Below are 19,989 nucleotides of genomic sequence, written 5' to 3'. Positions count from 1 at the left end.
TTGGTGCCACACTTAGGGGTACTCCCAACTCAGTGCTCTGAGGATGCCAACTCTAGGGGCCTTTTGGAACCTAGTTCTCCAACATGAAACATGTGCTCTGCCCAGTGAGCTATCTCTCTAGTCCCTCTGTAGGATGCCTTTTCCTTTTGTCTTGGGCTTTCTAAGAATTGCTCAGAGGGTCTATAGGTCTCTTCACTTGATTTTGGTCAACTGGGCCAAAGGTGTTTTAGAATGAGGGCCTAGGGATGTGGAGCTGCTCAGACCCTGAGGTGTTTGGTGGCCTGTTTTCATTTCGTTGCTTCTTTTTTGTGCTGGAGAAAGAGTCCCATCTCTGACAGGGACAGGCCTGATCTTCCTGACTTCCTCCTCAGAGAGTCAGGGTCTGAGACACAGATTGGGGCTCACAGAGTCAGGCTTCATTTGAGAAAAAGATTCAGGATCTCTCTCTGTCCTTCAGCAACAGCCCAGAGAAAGATAGCTTCTCTGGAGAATACCTGGTGTCCCTCATATTTTCTTCCAGGATTTTTTTTTGAAGTGACCAGATGGTACAGGAAGAACCACATGGAATTTTGGGCTGGTGTCATTGTAGTTTCCTGAACTGTATGCTGTGCTATCACTCCAGCCCTATAAATACACAAAGCAGAATAATTAGTAACATAACAAAACATCTTTTGGGCTCTGTGAATAATACAGAAGTAACCAGTGGGATGGAGGAAGGGAAGGTGGGATAAAAATGTCCTCATTTCTATGATTGAGGGTCAAAGATAACCGGGTATCCCCCTTTAATAACACGTACTCCTTCCTCTTACTATCCTTCTGCACTGCACTGCCCTCCCGTTGTTCATTGATTTGCTCCAGCGGGCCCAGTAAAGTCTGTATGTAGGGCTGGTGCGATAGCACAGCGGTAGGGCGTTTGCCTTGCACGCAGCCAACATGGCCGACCCGAGTTCGATTCCTCCGCCCCTCTCTGAGAGCCCGGCAAGCTACCGAGAGTATCTCGCCTGCACGGCAGGGCCTGGCAAGCTCCCCGTGACGTATTCGATATGCCAGATACATTAACAACAAAGTCTCCAATGGAGACATTACTGGGCCCGCTCGAGCAAATCGACGATCAACGGGAGGGCCTTTACCTTTACTTTTTATAGGCCCAACTAATTTTTGCTTTTGTTTCCCTTGCTGTTGGGGTTGAATACCCAAACATAACTCTAGGGCTGATGTCCAGGAGTGTATCATCTATGTATTTTATGGTTCTATTCATCCATCCATGTATTTAATTTATTTTAAATTTTGTGTATGGGGGCTGGAGTTAGCACAGCGGGAAGGGCATTTGCCTTGCACACGGCCAGCCCGGGTTTGATTCCCAGCATCCCATATGGTCCCCCGAGCACCGCCAGGAGTAATTCCTGAGTGCATGAGCCAGGAGTAAGTCCTGTTCATCGCCAGGTGTGAGCCCCCCCAAAATAAATAAATAAATAAATAAATAAATTTTGTGTATGATGTTAGTGACCTAACTCATATTTGTGCATGTGGCTGCTCTCTAGTTTTTCTGAAAGCATTTTTGGAAGAATTTTTTTCCCTTGCTCCATTATAACCTCTTAGCTTCTTTTTCATAAATTAGTTGTTTATATCTGATGGTTTTGTTTCTAGGCTCTCAGTTCTGTTTCAGTGACCTAAATGTCATTTTACTCCGTACCATGCTGTTTTAATTATAATTGCTTCATATTAGTTTGAAGCTCGGGAGTATGATATCTCTCTTTTTATTTTTTATCAAGAGTGTTGTTGCTATATGGAACCTTCTTTAGTTCATTATAAGGTAAAAAGGTAAAGGCCCTCCCGTTGATCGTCGATTTGCTCGAGCGGGCCCAGTAACGTCTCCATTGGAGACTTTGTTGTTACTGTGTCTGGCATATCGAATACTCTCGGTAGCTTGCCGGGCTCTCCGAGAGGGGCGGAGGAATCGAACTCTGGTCGTCCATGTTGGCCGCTTGTAAGGCGAACGCCCTACCGCTGTGCTATCGCTCCAGCCCATTTAGTTCATTATAGTTTAATCATATTTTAGTTAAATTCCATGTACATTGCATTTGCAGATTTGATCCAGATTACTTTGCATTTATAAATTGTTTGATAATATATTTATTTTACCATTTAATTCCTCTAACCCATGAGTATGAAATATATTTCTGTATCTTTGTGTCATTTACTTCGTTCAGCCATGTTTTAAATTTTGGTGTAAAGGGCTTTCACTTCTTTGGTTAAATTTATTTCAGGATCCTTTCTTTTTTTTTTTTAATATGATTTTAAAATTTAACATAAATTTATTCTATAACTCAGCATTTTATTTCCTGAATATTTATTCAAGAAGAGTAAAAACTTATGTTCACACAAAATTTATGCTTGAGAATTTTTTAGTAATTTTGGTCATAATAATAGAAAACCTAATTATAAGCCAAGATAACCTTCAACAGATAAAGGGATAAACAACCATGGTTCATTCAAACAGTAGAATAATCAGCAATGAAATGAAATGAAATTTTCACTTATTTGTGATATATAGAAAGACAGTGGGCTGGAGCGATAGCACAGTGATAGGGCATTTGCCTTGCAAGCTGCCAGCCCGGCGGTGAGGGGTTCGATTCCTCTGCCCCTCTCAGAGAGCCTGGCAAGCTACTGAGAGTACCTTGCCCGCATGGCAAAGCCTGGCAAGCTACCCGTGACGTATTTGATATGCCAAACAGAGTAACAGATCTCACAATGGAGACTTTACTGGGCCCGCTGGAGCAAATTAATGAACAACGGGAGGACAGTGCAGTGCAGAAGGATAGTAAGAGGAAGGAGTGCGTGATATTAAAGGGGGATACCCGGTTATCTTTGACCCTCAATCATAGAAATGAGGACATTTTTATCCCACCTTCCCTTCCTCCATCCCACTGGTTACTTCTGTATTATTCACAGAGCCCAAAAGATGTTATGTTACTAATTATTCTGCTTTGTGTATTTATAGGGCTGGAGTGATAGCACAGCGGGTAGGGTGTTTGTCTTGCACAGAGCCAACATGGCCGACCCAAGTTCGATTCCTCCGCCCCTCTTGGAGAGCCCGGCAAGCTACCGAGAGCATCTCGCCCGCAAGGAAGAGCCTGGCAAGCTCCCCGTGACGTATTCGATATGCCAAACACAGTAACAATAAGTCTCACAATAGAGACGTTACTGGGCCCGCTCGAGCAAATCGATGAACAATGGGAGGACTGTGACCGTGTGTATTTGTATTTTACACATATAAAATCATATAGTAATTGTCTTTATGCCTCATTTTGCATAGCACAGGTACCTTACGTTGTCACATAATACAAGATTTTATCTTTTTGGATAACTGAATAGTGTCCCATTTCACAGCTTCTTTATCCAGTTATCCAGTGTTTTATCCACTTAATAGGCACTTAGGCTTATTCCATGTTTCAGGTCTTGTGAATTATGCTGCTGCATATATACCTTTGAATCTATATATTTTTATAACCTGTCTCCCTCCCTCCCTCCTTCCCCTCCTTTCTCTTCCTTCCCTCCCTCCCTCTCCTCCCTCCCTCCACTTGGTGATGCTTAGGGGTTACTCCTGACTCTGTACTCAGGAGTTATTTCTAGCTGTGCTTAGAGGACCATATAGGATACTGCGGATTGAACTTGGGTTAGGCAAATACCCTGCATATTGTACTGTCATTTCAGCCTCAGAAATGGGGAATTTCTGATAAAATATATAAAAATTATCAATATGCCTAGTACTAGAAACAGTACCTAGTTCCATTTTTTAAAGTGATCTAAGAAATATATTTACTAGCAACTTCAAGATAAATACTTTTGTTCATCATTTTGTAAAAGAATCGATTCATTGATTAGTAATACATTTATTTTTAATTCTTTATTTGTAGTTTTGGACCACACCTGGTAGTACTCAGGGTCTTTTCCTGACTGTGGTGCTAAGGATCAATGCAGGCCTCCAACATGCAGACATATTCTCAGCCATTTGAGCTCTCTTACTAGCCCTAATTTATTATTCTATTTCTTCTGCGGAGCCAGGGATAGAACCCAGGTCTCATGCGTGCAAAACATGCACCTTGCTGTTGGGTCATGTCCTTATTCCGAATTCTCCTAAAGTAAGACCTCAATAAATAAAACTTGAGGGGTTGGGGTGCTAATACAGTAAGTAGAGTATATTCCTTGCACCCAGCTGACCTGGTTTCAATCCCTATTCAATCCCATATGGTCCCTGATGTATTGCCAAGGTTGATCCCTGAATGCAGAGCCAGGAGTAGTCCCCAAGCACCAATAGGTCTAACATAAAAACCCCTGAAAAATAATTTTAAAATAAAAATAAAACTTGAAATAATATTTTTTCACCCTGTTTTCAGTATGCAAGTTCAACTTACAAACCAAAACTAATTTTTGGTGTATTTGGTGGAGCGATAGCACTGTGGTAGGGTATTTTTCTTGCACGCAGCCAGCCCGGCCAAGCCAGGTTCGATTCCTCCACCCCTCTCGGAGAGCCTGGCAAGCTACCGAGAGTATCTCGCCCGCACGGCAAAGCCTGGTAAGCTACCCATGACGTATTCAATGTGCCAAACACAGTAACAACAAGTCTCATGATGGAGACATTACTGGGCCCGCTCAAGCAAATTGATGAACGACGGGAGGACCGTGCTACTGTGGTGACAAAATTTAGTAAAAATAATTCTGCACCATTGCCATGAATTCATTTTGAATTATTAATAATTGTATTATCATTTTAATTTTGGGCCACACCTGCTGATGCTCAGAGCTTACTCCTGGATCTTTCCTCAGGGGTCACTTCTGGCAGTGCTCATAGCTCTGGGGATCAGTGCAGATCTGGGGGTTGACTGGGATGGCTGTATGCCATCAAGTACCTTGTTCCATCTGATCTTTCTGGCTCCTGTTTTTTCTTTTTTTTTTTTCTTGGCACTTAAGTGTGTGTGTGTGTGTGTGTGTGTGTGTGTGTGTGTGTGTGTGTGAAATGCCTGTGACTATGTCATCTTTTATACTGTTACTCCTCTTCTTTTTTTGGGGGGGATTCCTGCAGTATTACGTTTTAAAGAATGAAATATATACTGTAATAGAAAGATGTCTTTAATTATTAGGGTGAGATGGAAAAGTGAGAATAATATGGACTATGTGGCATGCACATTGGGAAACCTGAGTTGTGTCTCATGCACCACAGTAATTTCCACAGTTCCACAAAGTCTCCCCCTTTCAGGGGCCAGAGAAATAGTGTGGGGAGGACGCTTACCTTTAATGTGACTGATCAAGCTTTCATCCCTAGTACCATATATAATTCCCCAAACCCCTGCTGGAGTAATCCCTGACCATAGAGCCTGCAATAAACCCTGAGCACTGCTGGGTGTCATGCGGAAACAAAGTCTCACCCTTTAAGAAGCTTAATAATTTTTAATATAAAAACACAGCACACGGGCCTGGAGCAATAGCACAGCGGGTAGGGCGTTTACCTTGAACGCAGCCGATCTGGGTTCGATTCCCAGTATCCCATGTGGTCCCCCAAGCACCGCTAGAAGTGATTTCTAAATGCACAAGCCAGGAGTAACCCCTGTGCATCACCAGGTATGACCCCAAAAGCAAAAAAAAAAAAAAAAAAAAGAACCAGCACAGGATCTTATAATTATAAAATATGTTTACTTTTATGCTTGTAAAAAGCTATTATTTTCAGTTTCTTTGATAGACTATCACCTAAAAATAGCAATTTCAAATTTATATGTATATACACATACATATGTACACACACACATATAACCCAAGAAAGAATTCTATTTGGAAAAAAACACATTGCAATGCTTAGGATCAGAGTCAGAGTTTCACAAATGTCAGAATTCCATCTCTTACCAATTCCCTTGTCCTCTTGGATGGATATATTTTTAAATTATAATCTCTGCAGAGCACCAAGTTTTGGGTGGGTTTCCAGTAGAAGAAATATAAGTATATTTGAATTATTTTAAGCCAGAATGTTATTTACTATCTTTTAAAAGGGTAAAACAAATTCTTTTGTAGAATACATACCTACAAAAATCTTCAAGTGAAATATTACTGATAAAAAGGTATCATGGAATCTACTTGTTAAAGTTATACTTGTCACCTTAGAACTTTCTGTGTGTGATGAGATTCACACAATAAAGTCATTGAGCACCTAGCACATTATTTTTGTAAATATAATTGTAATAATGCTGTCTCATTTAATGAAGTCTTAAAAATCAGTTAAAAATGAAATTCTGACAGCCTTGTAGTTATTGCCTTTCATGTCATTCCCCCTATAGTGAAACAAATCAGACTTAGGAAGTCCTGGAAATATTATGTTGGGTATTTTCTAATTACTGTGTCAGCATGATCAATCATTTTCTAAATTTGCCTGTTTCCTGAAATAGCTTAACCTATGTTCATAGCATTTTGCAGGAAACAGCTCAAAATTAGATTCTATGTCCTTGTATATTCCCCTTGATGGATCACAAAAGTACATATTGTATAATTGAAACATTGGTCTTGGGGAGAAAAAAAGGTGTGTATACCAAACTACAATTAATGAATGCAAGAATTAGAAATCAAAACTTTGTTTAGTCTAAGGAAAAACAATTCTTTAAACTGTAACCACATGGCTGTTTCTTGTTTGCATCAACTCTGGGTGACTGTTATTGTCTTCTGTGAATTCTCTGGGGCAGGGGCCCGACTTTGTTGAATGAGCCAATTGTTTTTCTTTGTGTTGCCCATCTAGTAAGTTCCCATCTGGTTTGTATCAGACTGTTTTCACAGCCAACAACTGCTGCCTTCTCTATATCCTGACACTTCAGGGCCCCACTCTATCAAAGCACTGCTGCCATGGCCTTGCTGGCAGGGCCGATACAGCTGTGCCCCACAGCTTGGAGCTATTACACAGTAATGGTAACATAGAACTTGGACTGGCCCTTATTCCCATTGGTGTCATGTATACAGTGAGCAGAAATCCACCCTCCCTTCTGTATCCCCTTGCCCCGAAAGTAACTATTCAACAGAAAATCTTTAAAGATCTAATTTTAGGATATGGCAATGGTAGTGTTCTTATTTTCTAGTGGCTTCCTGTGTTTGAAAGCTCATTTTTCATTCTTTCACTCGTTTTCAGAAGTTACCAGCTCTGGCCTTTGGGATGTGAACTGGTCACTATGTCACATTGAATTTTTGTTTCTAAATTTAGTTAGGAATGTGTAGATATGGGGGAAAAACTCACTGGAAAGACTGAACAATTATACAGTATATGTTTAAAGATAAGCCGTATCTTTAAAATATTTGACAGAAGCTTTTGTATTTAGGAAGGGCTTCTATCTCAGAAAAATACATCTTTGTATAGATTATTGTACTTAGTTGAAACTGCTTTATTAATAGTAACTGTTAGGGACTTACTTTGCTTTCCACTTAGTTAACTATCAGATGTCATTTGTAATAATGATTTAAAAGAAGCCCTTTCTGACAATCTGTGACCTGGTTTAATTAAAGGCATAAGAGGCTTTTTTTTAAAAAGAGAATTATAGTTGAGTTTAATTGTAATTATGATGCCATTATTTTATAGACATAAATAGAAGAGCAAAAGTCTTTTGCAATAAAATTAAGGATTAAGTGACTTAGTATTTTAGAAACAGTTTTAAGATGAATTAAAATGATTTAGTGTGGGGACTGGAGCAGTAGCACAGCAGGTAGGGCGTTTGCCTTACACACGGCCGACCTGAGTTCAATTCCCAGCATCCCATATGGTCCCCTGAGCACCGCCAGGAGTAATTCCTGAGTGCAGAGCCAGGAATAACCCCTGTGCATTGCCGGGTGTGACCCAAAAAGCAAAAAAAACATATATATATATATATATATTAGTGTGGGTTGGAGTGGGCCAGGTACTTGCCTTGCTTGTCGCTGACCTAGGTTTGATCTTAAGCATCCCATATGGTCCCCCAAGCATGTAGGAAGTAATTTCTGAACACACTGGGTGTGGTCCCAACCCCCACCCCCCAATGAGATTAATTTGTTTTCATTTAAATTGAGTAGCTAATTCAGTTAAATTGAGTGGCTAATTGTCACAGAACACCTTACATTCAAATAGTTAACTCCTGTGAGAAATAGCTAGAACAGTAAGAACTCACCCTCTCTTTTGGAATGATTTTTTTTTTTTTTTGCTTTGCTTTTTTGGGTCACACCCAGCGATCAAACCCAGGTCAGCCGCTTGCAAGGCAAACGCCCTACCTGCTGTACTATGGCTCTGGTCCCTGGAATGATTCATTTTTAAGAAATAGAAGGGAATTCATCTTTGCACTCAGAGGAATGGCCTATTACTTATAAATAACTTTATATTAAAGACTACTAGTAGGGTTAGAAATTTGGTTATTTCTGTCATGGGAAAACTGTTCAAAACTACATCCCAGTAATGAAAACAGCTTCATTATTTTTTAATTTTTAAAGCTTTTTTTGTAAAAGAATAATGTATTAAAAATGTGTATGCTATAAATGTGTGGGTAAAAGAATTTTTAAAAACTGAGCTCACATGTCTAACTATACCTAGCCCAAGAAACAGAAAATTGTCAAATACCCCTGCAGTTTCCTTTCCATCCTGGACTTCCACCCCCATGAGAATAAACCCTAATCTGACTTCCAATACAATAAGAGACATCAGTTACACTTTAAATGTAATCAGGCTGCTAAATGTATGGCTTCTTTCACAAGGCAAAAACCTATTGTAATTTTTAAGATTCTTTCAGTTTTAAAATGGTTATCGCATGCTTTTATAAAGAATTATCTGAGAGGAATTTGTTTGAGCTGTTTCAGAGGGTTCAACCAACAGGAAGTGTGTTGTAGATAAAGTTGTCTACTAAAACATAGAGTCTCAATTTTCAACCAAATTCTAATGCTGGAATGTCCCTCAAGACATTCCTGCCCCTAAAAGGCAGAAATTCTCTTTGTTCTAACTCCCACAGTTATATAGTCAAGTCCTTAAGTGCTTTTTAATGAGCTTTAATAATTAAACATACATTATTAAATACATCATGGTCTGTGTTCAGAATAATAGGGGGGTCATCTATTTTCTGATTTACCAGTCAGCTTCTTGGCAGTTAGATAAGAGCTTTTATGCTGCCAAAATGTTTTTTTTCTGAAAATGCTGCTGTTTTTGTTTTTGTTTTTGGTCTACACCCCACATTGCTGAGGACATACTCTGTGCTTGGGGATTATTCCTGGTGGGCTCAGGGGATCATACGGGGAGCCAGGGATTAAACCCAGGTTGGCCACGTGCAAGGCAAGGCAAATGCCTTCCCAGCTTTACTCCAGCCCCCTGAAAATGCTTTTGTTAATAAGAGTTGTGTACCTATTAGACATACAGCCAATGAGTAACTTAATTAGAATGATCTGTCCAGATTATTTTAAAATATTAGTTTTTTACACATTACTTTATTTCAATAATGTTTCCCCCCACCCCCTGTGAACTAGAATCATATGTAAGGTTAATTATTCTTATGGGCATCACCCATTGAAAAACTCTTGTTGGAGTCTGTGAATGTGGTGCATCAATAGAGCACTTGCCTCGCATATATGAACCCCAGGTTTCAATCCCATGCGCCACAAAAACAACAACAGCAACAAACAAATGAACTTGTTTTTCAGTTTCGGTTTTGAGAACATAGAGAGAGAAAGAGAGAGAGAGAGAGAGAGAGAAGAGGGGGAGAGGAGAGAGAAGAGAGGGGGAGAGGAGAGAGAAGAGAAAGAAGAGGAGAAAGACAGGAATGTCCCAAGAATCTTTATATCCTTGTTTTGTAATTAACTATTCTATAGTATTGTACTGTGTATTTATACTGTGTAATGGATCTCTGAAAATCCATAAAGGACTTGCTGACTTGCTTAAAACAATAATATAAAGAGCTACAGATTTAAGTATTAGCACACTAGTGATTTGTACTAAAAATAGCATTAAGGAGCAGAATATAAATATTCAAACCAAAATTTAAAATACTTTAACATAAAAGAGTACAAACACTATAAAACCCAAGGATATAAATTGCTACAACCACTATGAAAAATGGAATGAAGTAAAGAAATATAAATATTTTGTTTGGTAATTTTTTTCACTTCTGTAATTTTACCCAAAAATAAATTAATAAATAAAATCACATTTAAATATCTTGTAATCAGGAAGTTTTTTATTTTTTAATTTTTATTTATTTGCTTTTTGGGTCATACCTGGCGATGCACAGGGGTTACTCCTGGTCTGCACTCAGGAATTACTCCTGGCAGTGCTCAGGGGACTGGCGGTGCTCAGGGGACCATATGGGATGCTGGGAATTGAACCTGCATCGGCTGTGTGCAAGTGCTGTTGCTCCAGCCCCTAATCAGGAAGTTTTGTGAAATCCATAGGGGGTTTCTTTCCAGGAAAGCTGAGAGATCATGACTAAATTTTATCATAGGAAAAAAATCATGAAATACTGATTATGCCAGTGATAGAATTTTCCCCAAATCATTGTGTCTTAGGAATTTCTTAAACAGTAATTATTATTCCAGAGTTTAAGTGTCATCACTAGGGGTACTGAAAACCTAATACTTCAAAAGTATTTTATTGATGTAAGAACTAATAAATGTGATTTTATTCATTTATTTGTGTTGCAGGTTTCTTTCTTTGCTTTTTTTAACCTTTCTCTGCCTCATACTCATAACTCGAAGCATAAATATTCCTCCTCTAGATTATTTTATTTTAATATTTAAAATTTGGTTTTTATTTAACAGTGAGTGTTGCTCCTCTCTGTTAACAATTCTATAGGTTGTTTTGCACTGACTATGCGAGGCAGGATTCCCTAGGATGGCCTAGAGAGAAAGGGGGAGGGTATCTTAATATTTTTTTTGTTATGAAATCACTAAGAGAGTAAGTGGAAACTTCTCACCTTGGAAGAAATTACCCACGTATGTTTTTAATCAAATTGCAGATTCATTCACTATCCTTTGCTTTTTCTCTCATTTCATTTTCTTTGATGTATAAGTAAAGGTAAGATATTTTCCATTGAGTCACTAAAATTGGGCTAATTCCTTTATAAGGCCTCTATATCAAACTTCTGACAGGGAATAACTTATACAGTTGGTTTGTGTGATAGAAACAAATTATGATTTCTTTCAATGCATATCTGATGAAAAAAATCTTAATGTCATTTCATTAGGTGATACGGATCGGACACAAATTGAACCCAGTCTATACCTTACATCTGTATTTACAGGTAAGATTTTTATGTTGAACGGGAAGCTATTTAGATATTCTCCTTTCTTTATCATTTCTTTCCTATTAACTCATAGTAGAGATTCTAATTTCAATTTTTTATTCAGTTAAAGTATCTGTAAACTCATCCCAGATATAGAATTCCCTGCATTGACTAAATTTAACTCTCCAAAATACATAAATTAGAGAGAAGAAAAAAACCCTATCATTTCCCTTGGACAGTTTATAAAATGTTGAATTAAAAGGCTGCAGGTGTGGTATTCAGAGTACTAAGGATAGGACTCGAGATAATTCAATCTGGGGAGGTTATTTGTTGGGATAGGACAGTGTTTAAACTTTGAAGTCAGTTTTAAACAAACTGAAGCAGCTGGAACCTGGCATAAGAAGAAACAGATCTTTCACATTAACTATTGCTTTTTAGAAGAAAAAGAATGGGAGTTGTTTTTACAGGTGCTGATACATTTATTCTTCCTATAAGAGCTGCTTTATTTTTATCTTAAATTATAAGTTGTAAAGTAAGCATTTGTCAACTCATTTTAAAAACAGAATCAAGAGTAAACTTAAAAATGTTGTAGGAATTGTCTAAAACATATTTGGGGATGAGACTGTAGTAACATTTTAAATCACCCTTTTAAACATGAAAGGAAGGAAAGAGATGTTTAATAATCACTAATTCTAGAAAGCAGAAGCAAGTGAAATATCCCATACTGTACTTAACATCTAATGACCAGGCACCTTCTTTATCAAGACTTGTAGTTATACTTGTTCTCACACACTGAAACTAGGATGTTGCAAAATCTGCAGGGCCGGGTTAAGTATGTGAGGAGAACTGAGTACAGCAGGATAGTGGTGCAGCTGCTTAGACATGGAATGAAAGAGCAGATGAGTCCAGAGTTGACAGGAAAAATGCTTTAAGTATGCTATCAAACACAGCTGAAATAGTGTATATTTGTTCATAGACAGCTGGGAAGCAACTGTGTTGATGGAAATCCAAGCTAATTTTAAAGGCAAGATCTGGTCAGTGTGAAATTAGGCTCTTTGTCATGAGGAACCACAAATTCATTTGTTTGTTTGTTTGCTTTGGGCCACACTTGATGGTGCTCAGGGTTTAACTCTGGCTCTGAGTTCAGGAATCGATCCTGGTGGGCTCAAGGGTCTATATGGCCGTATGGGGTGCTGGGAATGCAACCTTGCCCAGCTGGTGCAAGACCATTGCCCTACATGCTGTACTGTTGCTTCGACCCCACAGATTCCATAGGTAGGAAGCAGTTTGGTTCAGCAGTTATTCTGAGGCCCATTCTCCATGCCGCATAGAAGTCAGACATGAATGAGATTGTCACTGGCTGTACAGAGCACATGTTTTAGAGGAATAGCAGACTCACAAGCAAAGGACAAAAATAAAAGATAAGGACACAGAGGATTATTTTATCTCTTCTAGTCACCCAGAAGGCAAAAACTGCCAAGTTTCAATTCATTTTCAGTGGCTATATTGTCCATTGAAAGTAACAGACACAAAACCAGAAGCCACCATTAAAATATAGTGTGAAGAGTACTGCATTGGAGTGCTTTTCTCACCTCTGCAGCATGAAAAACAACTCAGAGAACATGTTTCACTCACATATGGGACTGGGAATTCTTTTATTTATTTTTTAAATGTATTTCATTTAAACATTGTGGTTTAGTAAGTTGTTCATAATACACAGTTATTTCGGGCATTCAGTGTTTCAACACCAATGCCACCTCAATGTGACCTTCTGTCTACCATTGTCCAGTTTCCCACCCACCGCACAAGCTTTCCCCTTTAGCAAACACAAAATAATTTATTTTATATTGCTTATTATAAGTAAATGGTGGTATATTTTAATTTAGTATAATTATAACTAAATTATAACTTTTTAAATACATAATATAGAAAAAATTTTGAAAGGGACATTAAAAAGTCTGTATTACTGTATTATTTAATCTAAATTAGTTTTAGCTTTTCTTCAGTCTTACAAATCTAACTTCAAGTGACAAGACACATGTTTTATGAATTTTTAAAGCATCAAATACCTAAAAATATATCATTTTTAGGAAACTTCAAATTTATGGTTTCACTGAATGGCATAGCCAGCTTAAATGTATGCCAGGTTAAATGACGTACTACATTTTCATGGAATCAAGGAATAGTCTCTTATTTAAACCCCCAAACAGCTGTTGAAACAATTACATCATAGAGTAATGACATGCTGGAAATTTTAAAGTCAAACTTTAAAAGCATCAAACTACATTTAATAAAGGTGTGTTTGGTGATTTATTAAAATATTCATATATTTTCTTTAAAAAATTCATTGAGGACTATAATTAGATATGACTGGAATGTTATTTATTCCTGTTAACAGAGATTATCTTCATCTAAAAGAATTTTTTTTAAAATTTGAAATTCTAAAAAATATTTTCTTTTAAAGATCTGAAGCTGTATAGCTTGTATAAATGAACACTTCAAAAAGTCTTCCCCAAATGAATATTTACGAACACTGTTAGATAAATTGGTTCATTTTTATTGATTAACTCATTGCTTTGCACAGAACTACTTAAATTAAAAGAAACATGACTATTTGGAGACTTTCTAAAATATTTTATTTTTCTTGGTGCATTTCAAAACATTCTTCCCCCTCTTTGTAAAGTAGATGACAGACTCAGCCCACCCCAAGAATCATTGCCTCTTGGCATGATTCCATTCCAGTTACATAAAGTAAGATCTCGTCTGTTTTCAGGGCTTTTATGTGCCAGCATTCTACAGAACTCTTTAATATGAGTGTTCTTATTTAATTCTCACAAAATCCTGAGTAGGCACTCTATTTTATTTTTTCAAGAAATTTTCTTTGTAGTTTAGAAATCTTAGTTATAATAGTGGTAGCGTTTATGTTTTTGATACATAGAGTTACTCTACCTCACCACCACCGAAGTATGCAAGACCCACTACAACTGTCCATAAATAATTTCTTTCTTTTCTTTTTTATTTTCTTTTCTCATCTTTTTTTATTGAATCACTGTGAGGTACACGGTAACAAAGTTGGTCATAACTGTGTTTCAGTCACACAGTATTCCAACACCCCTCCCTTCACTAGTGTACATTTTCCACCACCAATGTCCCCATTTTCCCTCCTGCCACCCTCCCCTCCTTATTGTCTCCTCCCTGCCCCAGCCTGCCTCTATGCCAGGCACTTGTCTCTGTCTCTGTCTCTGTCTCTGTCTCTCTCTCTCTCTCTCTCTCTCTCTCTATCTCTCTCTCCACCCCCCCGTCCGCCCGCCCTGCTTTGGGCATTATGGTTTGCAATATAGGTACTGAGAAGTTATCAAGTATATTCTTTTACCTACTTTCAGCACTCTGTTCTTACCCAGAGTGATAACTTCCAACTATCATTATCATACTGTCCCTTCTCTATCCTAGCTGCCCACCCCATACCCTTCCCACCCTCCCAGCCCTTCCACCTGTGGCAAGCTTCCATCCGTGGACCAGTTCTTCTGGCCCTTTTTATTGTCCATGAGTATTAATCTCATATTATGCTTTTTATATCCCATAGACAAGTGTAATAATTTGTCTCTCTCCTTCTGACTCATTTCACTCCGCATGATACTCTCCATGTCCATCCATTCATAAGCAAATTTCATGACTTTTTTCCTGGTGGCGGCATGGTATTCTGTTGTGTAGATGTACCATAGTTTCTTTATCCAGTCCTTATGTCATTCCTATTCCACATCTTCATCTGTCCCCTACCCCTTTCCCCTCTGCTGCTTGGTATCTCATTTTTGTAATCCAAGGCCAATGGCTTGTCATCATTGATATGATTTCCTTGTTTGTCTCTATACCACAGATGAGTGAGGTCATTTGGTAGTTCTTTTCCTCTCTTTGATTTATGTCACTTAACATGATACCCTCCATCTCCATCCAAGTAGCAACAAATCACATGGTTTCATCTTTTCTTTTAGTTGCATAAATATTTCGTTGTGTATATGCACATGATATCTTTATCCTTTCATCTGTCATTGACATGTGGGCTGTTTTAATATTCTGTTTATTGTTTGGAGGATTGTAATGAACATAGGTGGTTCATAACTAATGTTTCAGTTTGGAGGGAGATAGATGCCAAGAAGTAGAATTTTGGAGTATATAGAAACTCTGTTTGGACCAACCATTTTGAGATATTTCCTATTGAGATTGAACCAGAAGGCACTCCAGCCAATAATGAATGAGGGTTCCTTTTGCCCCTTTGCATCAAATTCCCACCTGTTCTGTTTGCTTCTCCTTTTTATAAATACCACTCTCACCGGTGTATGATGATAGCATATTGTCATTGTTTTGTTTTTGTTTGGGGGCCACACTCTACAGTATTCAGGACTTACTCCTGGCTCTGCACTGAGGGGTCACTCTTGGAGGACTTGGGGGACCATATAGGGTGTCAAGAATCATCACATTCATCTAGTCCATTTGGGGGATATTCAACTCAGTAATCCATAGATTACTCAAGTTGTTTTGGATAAACTTATATTAAACAATGGTAGTTAAAAAATCAAAATAATTCATTATATACTTTATAATTATATATTTATAAATTTATCAAAAAATTTTATATAAGTAGTATATTAAAGTGACTAATATAATCACTGATATAAATATCTGATAATATTGTTTCATATAATGAAAACCATTTCTATGATAAATTATATAATAGTTTTATACTATTGATATTATAAAATACTATTTTAACATTATTAATTTCCTTTCTGGGAATAGAACCTGTTTGGTTTTAAACACTCAGTTAATGCTATGTCACACTCTTAGCTAGTTCTGTTTTATCTTCAATACACTCTGCAATGTAGGTACCATTTCATATATGAGGATGCAATTTTAAGTGGCAAGATAACTTGCCAAAAATACATAGAGGATAAGTGTGTATTTTATTAATGAAGCTCATACCTCTACTTGGCCTTACCTAACATTTTCCATCTATATTACAACTTTTGACACTGTAGGCCATCTCAGTTCATAAGAGCTACTATTACAAGATACTGTGTGCTAGGTGACTTATAAGCAACCAAATTTATTTCCTCAGTTCTGGGAGCTGGAAGTCTAAAATCAAAGCCCCTCTTTCTGGTTCCAGTGGCAGCACCCACAGTATCATCATATTGGGGCTTCTGTTGAAAGGTGCTTTGCCCATTCCTGAACACTCTGCTCAGCCGCCTGAGTGCCTGCCCGCAGCCCCAGTCCTCACGCCATTGAACCAGGCATCAGGATTTCAAATAGGAGCCAGCTGAGAGAACATCAATATTTACATCATAACCTAGACTCTTCAAGCACTGCCTAGAACTTTGAGCTAAGAAAAGGTGCATTTTATCTTGCCAATAAGTTCCTGGGCTGGAGCGATAGCACAGCGGGTAGGGCGTCTGCCTTGCACGCGGCCAACATGGCCCACCCGAGTTCGATTCCTCCGCCCCTCTCGGAGAGCCTGGCAAGCTACCGAGAGTATTGGATATGCCAGACACAGTAACAACAAAGTCTCCAATGGAGACGTTACTGGGCCCGCTCGAGCAAATCGACGATCAACGGGAGGGCCTTTACCTTACCTTTACCTCCATTTTTTGTGGGGGGTGGGGGGGCAAGTCATACCTAGTGGTGCTTAGGTGTTATTCCTTGCTCTGCCCTCAGGAATTACTTCCGGCGGAGCTCAGGGGACCATATAGGATGCTGGGGATTGAACTGAGGTTGAGTTCACACAAGGCAAATGCTGTACCCACTGTACTGTACTATCTTTCCAGTACCAAGTTCCTTTAAAAAAAATAATTTATTGGGCCAGTTTGAGATACACAGTTACAAAATGATTCCATTCCGAGCTTCCGTTGTACTGGAGCACCATACTGGAGCACTATCCCTTCACCAGTGTGCACTCCCCTCCACAAGTGTCCCCAGTTTCCCTCCTGCCCCCATGCCATCAACAAGATCTGAGTGCCTGCCTGCATTCTGTGTTTTGCTCGCAGGCATCACATAGCAAAGCTTAGGCACATGCTGACTCAATCCTCTTTTTCAACTGACTTCCTGGGTTTTTTTTCCAGCCGGGAAAGCAGTTCCACTCTTCACTTCACAGACAGCACCTGCCAAGATGTCAGTGACGCTGCCCTCGGCAACTGTGGAGGATGGCTCTCAGTCACGGAGCATAAGCACCCTACAGGGGGACACTGAGTCTTCAGGAGCAGACACCTTTTGAGTGGGCACGTGGGAGCCCCAAAACAAAATTGGTAGCACAAGTTTCAGCGTAACTTCCCGTCTCTCAATCTATCGTGGTCTTTTGAACTTACTCTGAAAGATGATTTTTGACTTTTAGAAAATTGAATCAAAGCTTAATTTGGGCATTTAGATAAAAATTTTAAATAAAATAATTTAAATATGAATCATCTTGAATCTGTGAATTATTTCCTCGAATACCAAGGCTACATTGTCTCTGTTTCTGTCTCTGTCCTCCTGTTGTTCATTGATTTGTTCGAGCATGCCCAGTAACGCCTCCATTGTGAGACTTGTTGTTACTGTATTTGGCATATCCAACATGTCACGGGGAGTTTGCCAGGCTTCGCCATGTGGTTGAGATACTCTTGGTAGCTTGCTGGACTTTCTGAGAGGGGCGGAGGAATCTAACCTGTGTATGCAGGGTCAGCCGCGTGCAAGGCAAATGCCCTACCCGCTGTGCTATCCCTCCAGCCAAGGCAGCATAGAATAGTAGGAAGAACGTGCTTCTTAACCATGAAGAATAATTCTGCAAATGTGGCTCTGTTGAGTAGTTACGGAGATTATACTGATTTTTTTTTTAGATCAAAACTACTTTTACTTTCTTCCTACTCCTTTCAGTTTCTCATTTTATCTATCAATAATATGTAAATAACTATGTGTAATCTTTTTGTTCAGCTAATATTTTTCCAAATAAAGTATTTCATGATCCTTTTTTCCCCCATGTCCAATGGGAAATGTACCAAATGTGTAATAAGATTTAAGGCAGGTCCATGCCAGACAAATGTGTTAACACCCATTCATCATGCTTTTGAACCAGAGAAGGATACTCATGTTCAAATTTTAATATATACTCATTCAGAGAAATTTGCTCTTGAAAGAAATCTCAAGGTGAGGTAAATATTTAAGAGTTGTAAATTATAGTACCCAGTTATTTTTTTCTGCTGAATTTTTGAGTTGTCATAGAATGAATTTTATTATTATTATTATTACGATTGTTATTATTATTATTGATCTTAGGCCATAGCCAGATGTGCTCTGGAGTACTCCTTCAGTGTTAGGGGACCATATGTGATACCAGGGATAAAACTGGGTTCAGAGGTATGCAAAGCAAATATCTAGACTCCTGTACCCTCTTACCAGCGCCTAGAATGGCGCTTTTTAAAAATATGATAAAATAACATGGTATGAACGATTCATCGCAATTGTGTTGATTAATGTTACAAATCTATAGTCCTCTTATTTGGTTATAGAAAGCAGAGATTGGATCAAATTTCCAAAAATATAAGCTGACTATAGAACAAATCATTATCTCAAAACATTTACAAAATGTTTCAAAAATTTTATAACAGCAAATAATTGGAAAAACAAACTTGATTCTGTCAATACAGGACTGCTTTTTAAGAGATGATCAATAGGGGCTAGAGAGATAGTACAGTGGATATAGAGCACTTGCTTTGCATGTGACTGAGCTGGATTTGAGCCCTGACACCAATATGGTCCCCTGGGCCCCACCAGGAGTAATTCCTGAGAGCAGAGCAAGAAGGCAGCCCTGAGCACATCTGGGTATTGCTCAGCTCCAAATGAAAGTGATGATAAATTCACACAGAAAGAGTGTTAATGCTGGAGCGATAGCACAGTGTATAGGGCATTTGCCTTGCACACAGCCGACCTGGGTTTGATTCCCAGCATCCCATATGGTCCCCCAAGCACCACCAGGAATAATTCCTGAGTGCATGAGCCAGGAGCAACTACTGTGCATTGTCAGGTGTGAACCCCCTCCCCCCCAAAAAGGGTTTTAATGTTCCCAGACAATCTTAATAAAGGTAAAGGTAAAGGCCCTCCCGTTGATCGTCAATTTGCTCAAGCGGGCCCAGTAACGTCTCCATTGGAGACTTTGTTGTTACTGTGTTTGGCATATCGAATACTCTCGGTAGCTTGCCGGGCTCTCCGAGAGGGGCGGAGGAATCGAACTCGGGTCGGCCATGTTGGCCGCTTGTAAGGCGAACGCCCTACCCGCTGTGCTATCGCTCCAGCCCAGACAATCTTAATGGTCCTTGTTATTAATATCTGGTAAGAGGGGCCCAGAAGACACTTCAGTGACTTAAAGCTCTGCCTATTAAGCACACGGCTCTGTGTTCAAACCTCAGAGTTGCTCACATAGGCTAAGGCAGCTCTGCTCACAACTACTCTAGGGTCCCCATCAAAAAAGGGCTAGAAGGATGGCTCAGTGGCTTGAAAAATCCAGTGCCCCTGGGATGGGATATAGTAGAAGTTATAGTAGACGTTAAAGCACTTGTCTTGCACATATAAGTTCCGGTTTGATCCTCAGCACCACATACTGTTCGCTGAGCCCTGCATTTAGTGATCCCTGGGCTGTGTGCCTGGAATAAGTAAACCCAAGTATCAGCACCCTGGGCAAGCTCGTGGCTGTGAGTGCAAACCCTAGGTGCTTCCA

The 19,989-nt window shown here is 39.1% G+C and overlaps 1 protein-coding gene and 1 non-coding gene across 3 annotated transcripts in view; one reads left to right on the top strand and one right to left on the bottom strand.

The window, feature by feature from the left end:
* Positions 1-17,695, top strand: part of KIAA0586 (KIAA0586 ortholog) — a 146,191-nt gene extending 128,496 nt beyond the window's left edge. For both annotated transcript variants that reach the window (XM_056133223.1, XM_056133222.1), the window contains exons 31-32: positions 11,217-11,273; positions 17,366-17,695. In XM_056133223.1, the coding sequence (XP_055989198.1) occupies positions 11,217-11,273; positions 17,366-17,517 (209 nt within the window). In that variant the 3' untranslated portion in view covers positions 17,518-17,695. The remainder of the gene's footprint in view (positions 1-11,216; positions 11,274-17,365) is intronic.
* Positions 17,696-18,255: 560 nt separating this feature from the next.
* Positions 18,256-18,359, bottom strand: LOC130042266 (small nucleolar RNA U13). The gene has a single exon (XR_008795199.1). It is a non-coding gene; the product is annotated as a small nucleolar RNA U13 (small nucleolar RNA).
* Positions 18,360-19,989: the final 1,630 nt, after the last annotated feature.

The sequence above is a fragment of the Sorex fumeus genome, unplaced genomic scaffold (assembly GCF_029834395.1).
Source record: "Sorex fumeus unplaced genomic scaffold, SorFum_2.1 ptg000098l, whole genome shotgun sequence".
In the NCBI taxonomy this organism is placed as follows: Eukaryota; Metazoa; Chordata; class Mammalia; order Eulipotyphla; family Soricidae; genus Sorex; species Sorex fumeus.
Note: the sequence above shows the minus strand (reverse complement) of the source record. Positions and strands in the feature narration are given on the sequence as shown.